The 11059-nt window shown below is 37.7% G+C and overlaps 1 protein-coding gene across 1 annotated transcript in view; it reads right to left on the bottom strand.

Annotated features, from left to right (window-relative positions):
• Window positions 1-1085: 1085 nt before the first annotated feature.
• Window positions 1086-11059, bottom strand: part of brd2b (bromodomain containing 2b) — a 32807-nt gene continuing 22833 nt past the window's right edge. The window contains exons 7-12 of the mRNA XM_061956132.1: window positions 9447-9575; window positions 8974-9225; window positions 5779-6035; window positions 5395-5711; window positions 2346-2468; window positions 1086-2283 (exon numbers count right to left, since the gene is read on the bottom strand). Coding sequence (XP_061812116.1) covers window positions 2147-2283; window positions 2346-2468; window positions 5395-5711; window positions 5779-6035; window positions 8974-9225; window positions 9447-9575 — 1215 coding nt within the window. The 3' untranslated portion in view covers window positions 1086-2146. The remainder of the gene's footprint in view (window positions 2284-2345; window positions 2469-5394; window positions 5712-5778; window positions 6036-8973; window positions 9226-9446; window positions 9576-11059) is intronic.

Genomic DNA, 11059 nt, shown 5'->3' with positions numbered 1-11059 from the left:
GACGAAGCGAGACCTTCATGGACGTCGGGATTTTAAATCTTTCCATACGGACTTTTTATAAAACGCATACAAATGACAGAAACTAAGTAATACATTGAACTTTCCAAAATGGTACGTTGTATTGTGAGAAGAAATACTTATCAGTAAGTGTAACAAGCACTTTAGACCTCTCAAAGTGGGATTGTTCTTGCCACTTGAAATTGACAAACACAAAAACGTACCTTGAAGGCATCACAGCGAGATAGACGGAGAGACCCAAGGAGACCGCAGCATATTTTACAAAGGTGTCCAAACGTTTTCAACTGAGGGTCACAAACTGAAAAATTATATTTTTCACTTTTAAAACCAAAACTAGTGTACCCATTAGGGCTGCCCTCAATTTTGTTGCACGTTAAAAGTCACGGGGACTCAAAAGGATCTGTAATTAAAGTGTTAAAAATAATCACAATATATTGTTTTTGCTCTAAAAGCTAGACATGTCCATACATCAACTTCAGATATATCCAATTAAATAGTTATATATTTTAAAAGTTTTTTATGCGCGATTTTTTATAGCAAATTTACAAAATATGTAACGATTTACCCCCAAAATATTCAAAGTGAAATACGTGATAGGAGCCTAAAATATGTAAATTATTTATAAAATTGCTTTTGATTCAGTATTATTTTTTGAACAATGAGTTAAAAAAAAAAAAAGAATAAAGTCAAAAAGGCTTCCACAATAAGTCACATAGCAATATAAATGATTTTAACAACGCCGACATCTCAAGATCAACTTCAGCTCGATCCGTTGATCTTAAGATTTTAATATTTTTTTTGTAATGCCATTTTTGCAGTTTTGTCTTACACGTGCCAATTTACAGGCCTTTACAAAAAATTACTTATTTTATTTATTATTTATTTTATTACGGGCCACGCTTTGGAAAGCCCTGTTGTATTATGTGCAACAATCATAAATTTTTAAATAATTTACTGAGATGTGAGAACTGTGTAATATGTGATCTTTACAATTTATGTCTAGTTTTTATTTAAATTCATATTTCACTGATACTGCATTGGATATGGACTGCACACAGCCAGGCATCTTGTTTCTACCGCAGATATTTTAATAAACAAAGCTGTCAAATGAAAGGTGTGCATTGGAAGGGGCAGAGCGGCTCTCTACTGAGGAAACAATAAAGTGGAATGACAGAAGTGCTGGAAGTGTAGCTCAAGATACAAAATTAAGAACAGTAGGGATACAGTAGTTAGTGCAACAGCATATACAGTTTAAGAATATACAAGCATCCATTTCACTTCTCTGAACAATGAACACATGGTTGTGGACAACATTGACTTGAAGAATTTGCATTCAGATTAAATAGGAAACCATCTTTTAATGCGGAGAAGCCAAACCTTCAGCATGTTTTAAGTGCTGCAGAAACGTTTCAAGAAACTCAACACTTGTTCCACATGTCCACACCAGAAATGACGTCAAGTTTTTGGGAAAATGCTGAAAAAACTAAACAAAAGAAAAATTCCCATTGCAAAGTTTGCATTTGCAATGAATATTTTTCCACCCTTTCTGCGCAGGGCAATAAATACCAGGTTGTTGAGCAGGAATCAGGAAAGAAGAAATACTTAAGACTTCAAGATCATTTGTGCAAAGTAACAAATAACTTCAAATGGAACCTGGCAGCTTTGCTTTTTAACGTACGGTCCAACCAACATTGTCGACTATCTGAGGATTTAGGCGGGGTCCTGGGGCCAAATGGGAAGCGAGATGATGAAGCGCAGGTTGATGTTCCAGTGACTGTGCGAGGAAATGCGGTCCATGAAAACAAATAAATATTATTATTGTCACACGAGGCCAGCCAAAGAAGCCTTGCATCCCAAGTTCCTTTTCTGGGAGGATCATCATAAAATTCTTCTTTATAAAAGAAACATAAGTTCATACATGTATTTACAAAAACGTAGGCGGGAGAAACCAAGGCAATAAGTGTTTTTCTTTACCAATTCCCTTCAGTTCGACATTCAATTAATTTCAGTAATCTGCTTGGGTGTTTTTTTAAACACTTTTCAGGGTGTGTCGTGTCCTGGGCCAGCCCAGGTCCCTGAGTTTCTTCTTCTTTTCCTTTGTAGTTCAGCCAGCGCGGAAAAAAAGATTTCATCCAGAGTCTGACTCACTGGTGTCTGACGACGAGGAGGATGAGGATGAGGAGGACGAGGAGGAGTCCGAGCTGGAGCTGCTGCCGCTGAGGCGAAGGGGCTGGGTGTGCGTCTCCGCGGGGTTGGGCTTCTCCGCTGAGGATGCGAAAGAAGATGTAAGACATTTACGTATTTCAAAACACTCAGTGTGCGCTCACCTTTAGGTTTGACAGGTTTCTTGCCCGAGTTGAGCTGACCGCTGACGTCCTGCAGCCTCCTCTCCAGCTCCAGTCGCTTCTCCAGGGTCAGCTCCTCTTTGGACTTGCCGCCGTTCTTTGCCGCTAATGGACCACAAACAATGTCTGTCAAGTCACATAACAGCCTTGAAACAACAAAAACAGGAGTTGATGTAGGGCTGGGCAGATATCAATATATATCAGCATACTAGACTAGGGTTGGACGGTATACCGGAACTAATAAAGTACTGCGGTACTCATGACTCAAAAACTATTATACTGCCTCTGAATAATACCTGTACCTTTTTTCCCGTCATGTCGTGACATTGCTGGTAAAACAAGCAGAGGCACATGTTCGGCAACGCACAGGTACACAGTACTTACAAGCAGAAACAGTGTGAAGAGAGAAAAGGGAGAATGGATGTATTTTGGCTTAAAAACTAACAATAAAGATAAAGCTATAAACACGGAAGCGACACTCTGCAAACGGTGCTTTCACTCATGGCTATCTCGCTAGTAGCTAACATCCATACTTCTACATCACTAATCATCGCCTCCATGGCGACAAATGAACCAGTTTCTTCCAAGTATCATCCCTGCAGGACGAGGAATAGCTAAACATGCTTCACTACACACCATAGGAGGATACAATAGCTAACCGCTAACAGCAAGCTAGCGTTCCTAAATGTAAACAAATGCCATGAGTGGACCTACAGACATCCACTGATACAAACTACAAGCGCCGTATATCGTCGATACTACATTGATTACATCTATATTTTTTATTATCACAAAATCATTTGTAAATTTTGTATTGTTTTTAAAGTCAGGAAATACATCTCTGGACACATGAGGACTTTAAGTATGACCAATGTATGATCCTGTAACTACCGGTACTTGGTATTGGATTGATACCAGAATTTTAGGTATCACCCAAAACTTATGTCAAGTATTTAACAACAGAAGAATAAGTTATTATTACATTTTAACATAAGTGTAGATGGAACATGTTAAAACAGAAAGTAAGCAGATATTAACAGGATGAAAAGAGCACAGCTCCCTCCCCCCGTTCTACAGAGGCACTATAGAGAGCCTACTGACCAACAGCATCTCTGTCTGGACTGGAGCCTGCAGTGCCTCAGACTGGAAGTTTATGCAGAGAGTGGTGAGGACGGCGGAAAAGATCATCAGGACTCCTCTTCCTCCTATCCAAGAGATCGCAAAAAGCCGCTGCCTGACCAGGGCTCAGAAAATCTGCAGAGACTCCTCCCACCCCCACCAAGGACTGTTTTCACTGCTGGACTCGAGAAAGAGGTTCCGCAGCCTCCGTAGCAGAACCTCCAGGTTCTGTAACAGCTTCTTCCCTCAGGCCGTAAGACTCTTGAAAACATTAAAATAATCCCCTCCTCAATTCCCCCCAGAAATGGATTAACTCGCTGGAATATAAAGACAATATAACATACATCCATAAACGTATTATATATATATTATATTATAATTATAATATATTTATAATTTATATTTATAATTTATAATTATAATATATTGCACTTTTGCCTATGTAAAAGTGCAATATATTTATCTGTAAAGTAATCTATTTATTTATATCTGCACCTTATTGCTATTTTATCCTGCACTACCATGAGCTAATGCAACGAAATTCCGTTCTTATCTGTACTGCAAAGTTCTAAATCTAAGTAAATGAACAAGTAGATTAATATTCAATCTTCTACAGCTTGTTCCTCATAATGTTGACATAGTAATAGATTGGAAAATTACACAATATGTTACTGCATACGTCAGCAGCCAAATTAGGAACCTTTGATTGCTTACTTACTACTAAAAGTTGTCTCGTATGTTCACTATTTTATTCAATGACAATTTTTTTATTTGATTGCAATAAGAAACATATTTATTGTATCATGACATTATCTGTTAAAATAAAGCGAATAATGACCATTTTTGTGGTGGCCTTTATTTTGAAAAGTATCAAAAAATATCTAAACACAATTCGGGAAAAACAATATATTATAAAAGTTATAAAAATACCAATATATATATATATATATATATATTTTTTTTTGTCGAAAGAAGTTAATAAGCAAGGTTGGTTGCATTAACAAAAGGCACCTAGGTAACCTAGCAAAACAGGAAGTAATCACTGAGCAATGGAAGGGGCACGCTAACAGCCAATCAGGTAACACGATATATCATGTTTGGTTGCACCATCTTGCTGTTGATTCTCTGTATGGAGTGTGAAGAGATTTAAAGTAAAATTGAGCGCTGCAGAGAGCTAAGAAATCGTGTATAAAACAGGTAAGTCACCTCGACAGAATGGCAGTTTTTTGAATGTTTTCAAACGGACCGTAGTCCTGCGCTCATCTTTTCTTTTCAACTCTCATCCGTTTCCTATTTAGGTATACAGAAACAACAGGTAGGAACTAAAGTGCAGGACTGTATAAACAAAATAAATGACAAAATATAATACATGTGCTACTTTGAAATAACAGTAATTTGGTCCAATAATAACTGCAAAACGTAAATTCATTTCCATCTTTAAAAAGGAATAACAAACCAAATTAAAAGTTACACAGCCATAACTTTCTGGCAGTAAACCTACAGATAATAGTTTTCATTTTTCTGTTTACATTTTCACACTTTGCACTATTTTTTTACACTTTATTAAGCATTTCTTACATATTCCTTATTTTTGCACCTTCATTTAAAGAGGTTATTGTTAAGTGTTTAATGTGATTTTATAATTTTGTTTACATTGATTGTTTTCCATGCTTGTGTTGACATTTCCTTTTCTTTCCGCCTTGAAAGCTGAGGGGATTATAACTAGAGGAAGGTTACATTTTTAAATAATGTTTACATTTAATATATTTTTCTCCTGGTCTTTATTTTTGATAGTTGATTAAAACTATCAATAATTTTCCATATCGACCAATATAAAGCACTTATATCGTGACACAGTTTTCAACTATATTGCCCAGCCCTAGGTTGAAGCAGTCCTTGGTGTCAACACTACCTTGGTCGCTGTAGGGCTTGCGGGGCTTCTTCCTCAAGCAGGTCATGACGTAGCGCTCCAGCTCCTTCAGCGTGGACGGCTTGAGCGTCTCAAAGTCGATTTCGATCTCCTCAGGGTTGGTGTCCCTCAGCGAGGGCTCCCTGGACTGGATGATGTGGACCACGCGGCCCAGCTTCTCGCCCGGCAGCTTGTTGATGTCCAGGCTCAGCTGGCGTTTCTCGTCGTACGACATGGGAACGATCTCGTCCTCCTCCTCGGAGTCGTAGTGCGGCAGCATGGAATCGGACAGCAGAGGGTAAAAGGGCTTCTTGGCGCTCCTGAGGGGTGAAAAAGTTCATGAATGCAAGTAGCGACCCAAATTCGGTAAAACAGTTTGGTACTAACTTGCTGTTCTTGCTGCTCTTCTTCGTCTGGCTCTTCTTGGCCTGGGAGGAATCCCCCGCTCGCGACGTCTTGCTCTTGCTCATCTTGGCGGGCATCTTCCACTCCTCGGAGCCCGCTCTGCTTTTTGCACCGCGACTCCGCTTGTCCAGCTTCCTCTTCTTCTTCTTGTCTTTCTTGTCCCTCTTCTCTTTCTTCTTTTTCGGTTTGACAATGGGACCTTGGGAGAGCGCCGCCAACTGCTCGTGCACTGCTCTCAACTGCCAATGAGACCGAAAAAATGGTGTTAGATTATTCCGAACATGCATACAATTACAATATAATACATCACATAATTACAGCTTCTTATTACAGCATGTCAGAAAAGGAGTGGGAAAAAGCATGGCTTATTTAATCCTACCCCTTTTCGTATCACAGCAATTACTAACACGTGTTACAACTTTTGTAACATAACAGTGAATAAATCAGTAAATAAATAGGACTAATAAGCAACTAAATAAATACTAAAATTAAATACATAAAAAACAATAAATACAGTTCTCACAGACAGTTTAGTTCATGTTTCACATAATGAGATAAATAAGATTGACTATTTTTTTGATAAGGTTCAAGATGTTTATTAAGATTCTTCTTTCTTGTATTTTGTGAACACTTTCGAGTTGGAAAAAATTCTTAAAGAGGATCATATTAGTACATTGTTTATTTGCTTAATCAATTCCACAATTTAATTCCACATACTGATATACTAAAAGGTCTTAAGAGTTGTACCTGCATACAAGTGTTTTATATAAGCTTTTCCTCTAAGTTTATATTACTCTTCTCTTGTTGAGGAAAATTGTTGTACGTTCTTGGGTAGCAGGTTACACTTTGCTTTGTACATCATTTTAGCTATTTGCAAATGCTCCAAATCTTTGAAATTCAATATTTTTGTTTCACTAAGGGGTTTGAATGTTCTCTACATCCAACATTATTGTGGCTTGTGCAGCCCTTTGAGACATTTGTGATTAAGGGCTATATAAGTAAACTTTGATTGACTGATTGATTATGTATTATTCTAACTGATCTTTTTTGTAACATGCTAAGTGAATAAGTGTACTTTTGTCATTATTTACCCAGATTTCTGCACAATAACTAAGATATCGTAACACTAGCGAGCAGTAGAGAATATGAAGTGATTTTTTTGTCCAATACATATTTTGCTTTATTCATTATTGACGTATTTCTTGACACTTTGTGTATTTTTATATGAGATTTCTAGTTAATTTTATCGACTATTATTAGACCCCAACATTTGGTTTCTCTCACTCTTTCAATGTCTACTCTGTCTATTTGTGTTTTGACTTGTCTATTTGTCTTTGACTTTATCTTCTACTGTTACTGAATAGCATTATTTTAGTTTTACTGAGATTCCAAGGTAGTCTGTTTTTGTCAAACCATCTCTTTAATTTGTTCATTTCTTCTGTTATTATTTGTATTAGCTTCTGTGTGTTCTCTCCTGAACAAAACGCTGTCCTGTCTGCAAATAATACTAACTTTAAGTCCTTTGCAACTTTACAAATGTCATCTATAGAGATTAGGGCTGGATGATTATGGCAAAAATATTAATCATAATTCATTTTGATTGATATTGTAATCATTAGAGATGTCCGATAATGGCTTTTTTGCCGATATCCGATATTGTCCAACTCTTAATTACCGATACCGATATCAACCGATACAGATGTATACAGTCGTGGAATTAACACATTATTATGCCTAATTTTGTTGTGATGCCCCGCTGGATGCATTAAACAATGTAACAAGGTTTTCCAAAATAAATCAACTCAAGTTATGGAAAAAAATGCCAACATGGCACTGCCATATTTATTATTGAAGTCACAAAGTGCATTATTTTTTTTAACAAGCCTCAAAACAGCAGCTTGGAATTTGGGACATGCTCTCCCTGAGAGAGCATGAGGAGGTTGAGGTGGGCGGGATTGGGAGGTGGGGGTGTACGGGGTAGCGGGGGGTGTATATTGTAGCGTCCAGGAAGAGTTAGTGCTGCAAGGGGTTCTGGGTATTTGTTCTGTTGTGTTTATGTTGTGTTACGGTGCGGATGTTCTCCTGAAATGTTTTTGTCATTCTTGTTTGGTGTGGGTTCAGTGTGGCGCATATTTGTAACAGTGTTAAAGTTGTTTATACAGCCACCCTCAGTGTGACCTGTATGGCTGTTGACCAAGTATGCTATGCATTCACTTGTGTGTGTGAAAAGCTGTAGATATTATGTGACTGGGCCGGCACGCAATGACAGTGCCTTTAAGGTTTATTGGCGTTTTATACTTCTCCCTACGTCCGTGTACACAGCGGCGTTTTAAAAAGTCATAAATTTTACTTTTTGAAACCGATACCGATAATTTTGAAACAGATACCGATAATTTACGATATTTAATTTTAAAGCATTTATCGGCCGATTACATCGACAGTCCGATATTATCGGACATCTCTAGTAATCATGATTAATAACACGATAATTCAATAATTTGATAAGGTTAGTATTTATTGTACCATCAATACTCAACTGTAAATATAGTTTAAAAAAATCCTGGACATAAATGAGTTACAACAAGTAAAATAATAACATTAATACCAAGGCATTTAAATAACATTAGCAATATTAAAAAAAATATATAAAAATCAGTTTTTCCATTTTAACTGTTTTTAATTTTAATTTTTTTTACCTTTTAGACTTACTTTACCACCAGACCGTGTGCTTTTTGTAAAATGTTATAAAACATTTCTTAACTAAATGCAAAAATCCTCATATTTATTGGTCCAATAATCTTTGGACAATTTTGACCAGTATTTTAGGTCAAAGCATAACAATTGTGAATAATAATAAATGTATCAATAAGTGCTTTAAGTACATTGTGCTTGTGTAAGGTACTTGTATGAAACCTTTACACGCTCACTCATCCATTTCACCGCTAAAAGCTCCAGAATTTGCATGCATGTTGCGCGGCCCATTAAGTTTTTATTTTTTTATTTTCATGATCGTGAGAAGCCATACTCAAAATCAAAACATCAGTTAATTGTCCAGCCTAATAGAGATAGGAAAATGTAGGTCCCAGTACTGATGAATTACAATTTTTTTAAAAAGTGTGGTAATTGTAAGTATGTTGCGCATGATGAGGACGAGTGTGATGAAAGAGGAACACTCACCTGTGTGCACACCTGGTCCTGCAGCTCCGCCAAGCGGTGTGCCCGCTCCTCCTCGCTGTCCGAGCTGGGGCTGCTCTCGCTCTCCTCGCTCTCGCTGCTGGGCTCGCTCTCGGAGGCGGACGAGGAGGAGGAGGAGGACGACGACGACGACGAGGACGACGACGAGGAAGTCGGGTGGCCGCTCATGGACATGGCACCATGGGCCAGGTGTGGCTCGTCGGGCATCTTGGCAAAACTGAACTCAAACACATCCTGAAGAGCAAAAAAGAGCGGGGGATGGTGGATTTAAAACTCTTGATGGACATCAGGGGTCATGTTGAAAAAAAGAATTAAAAAATAAAAAGGAGCAAATGTTTTGTTTGGGCCAATAGAGCAACATAACCAGCTGCTAAAGTGCCTTCACCAATGCGAGAATGAAAGGTAACTTTGATCTGACGCTTTTAAAAAAGGTAGAATCCGAGTGCCGTGCTCACTTGCAGCTTGCGTGCCATGCCCACAACGTCGTGGTCGGGGGGGTTGTACTTGTAGCAGTTGGAGAACATGAGTCTGACGTCGCTGGCAAACTGCTGAGCGTCTCGGTACTCGCGACCGTCCATCTTTCTCTGGTCAGGAGAGGCAGAACAGTAAAAACCTTACTTACTCAGGAAATGTAAAAGATGTAGGAAATAAACCTTGCCAACCCCACTTTAGAGATGCGCGACAAGGCCTGAAATATATATTGCGATATATATTGCAGCCTTCTGTGATAACAATATATTACTTGCTATATCAATTCAAATTTTCTACAGGTATCCGCAAAACTAAATTAATGCTTTTTAATGCTACTTAAAATTTAATGGCCATTTCCGACTGCATATGGTTTTTGTATATAGTCACAAGCTTACAACTGTGTGTATAGCATTTGACAATGATAATCTTGACAAGTTTACATTAACTTTTACTATCTAATGAATTACAATTGGCTCGCAAGACTGTTTCATCTGTGAATTTATTTGTATTTATTTATTTTTCTGTAGTAGCATCCACACAATAGCCAATTAAAAAGTTATGCCTGTCAATCATCAGTGTACCTTCAATACAAATTATTAAAGGGGAACTGCAATTAAGACCTCTAAATAACCATCCAATTCCAAATTAGTTGATTAATATAATATAACCAGAAGTGTTTTTCTACATTTTAAAACATGCTGTAAAAATGCATATCCTCTGAAAGTATGACTTGTTACAGCCACAAACTGGAGGATATGTTTTAAATCAGGAGTCAATTTAAAATAAAATAGTAATAGGTTTTAAAAATGCAAATGATGCATGCGTTTGGAAATAGATCATTAATTTAAACATTTTAGAAAAAAACATGTTATGGGAAGATATTTGGAAGATAAAATAATAAAATGCATAAAACAAGTGAGTTACACCCTCACAGTTGTTTAAAATGGGTTCGGTAGATAGCAAGTAGTTATGTATAAAGTGTCAGGCAGCTAAAAGAACTCATTCAATCAATGTGGGAACGTAAGAGAATAAAGAGTTGTGGTCTGTTGTGAGCATTGCCTTGTTTGTCCATCCCAAGCCACCGTTGGTCACGCGAGGTGCCTCCGTAACGAGCGTCGCTAATGTTAGCTGAGTTAGCTCATGTGCGTTGAACTGGCGAGAGAAATAAAGGTTTTGTGTATGAAACAAGCTCGGCTCTCTTGACATGACATGGTGTCACAGTTAAGGACTACATGCCTACAGTCACCAAATCATGGCAAAGTTCGGGCCCCCAAGCCGTCCAGCAGAGTGTCCGCTATGGAGGCAGGGTTTTTCTCACGATACCTATTGTATCCAGTTTTAAAGCAAAACACGAAGAAAAGAAACACACAGACGTACCAATTTATAATGACCGCAATGTTCTTTATTTAATTTTCATTTATTGTTTGATGGATTGACATATTAGCGATCGGCCAAGTCCTATAATTGTATTACATTTTTTAATGCCTCTGGACATCGCATTTAATGCTTTTTGATGCCATTTAAAGCCCAAACATCCACTTACTGACTTGTAATGCTTTTCAATACTCCGCGGAAACCCTGTAATACAACCATTTCA

The sequence above is a fragment of the Nerophis lumbriciformis genome, linkage group LG04 (genome assembly GCF_033978685.3).
Source record: "Nerophis lumbriciformis linkage group LG04, RoL_Nlum_v2.1, whole genome shotgun sequence".
NCBI lineage: Eukaryota > Metazoa > Chordata > Actinopteri > Syngnathiformes > Syngnathidae > Nerophis > Nerophis lumbriciformis.
Note: the sequence above shows the minus strand (reverse complement) of the source record. Positions and strands in the feature narration are given on the sequence as shown.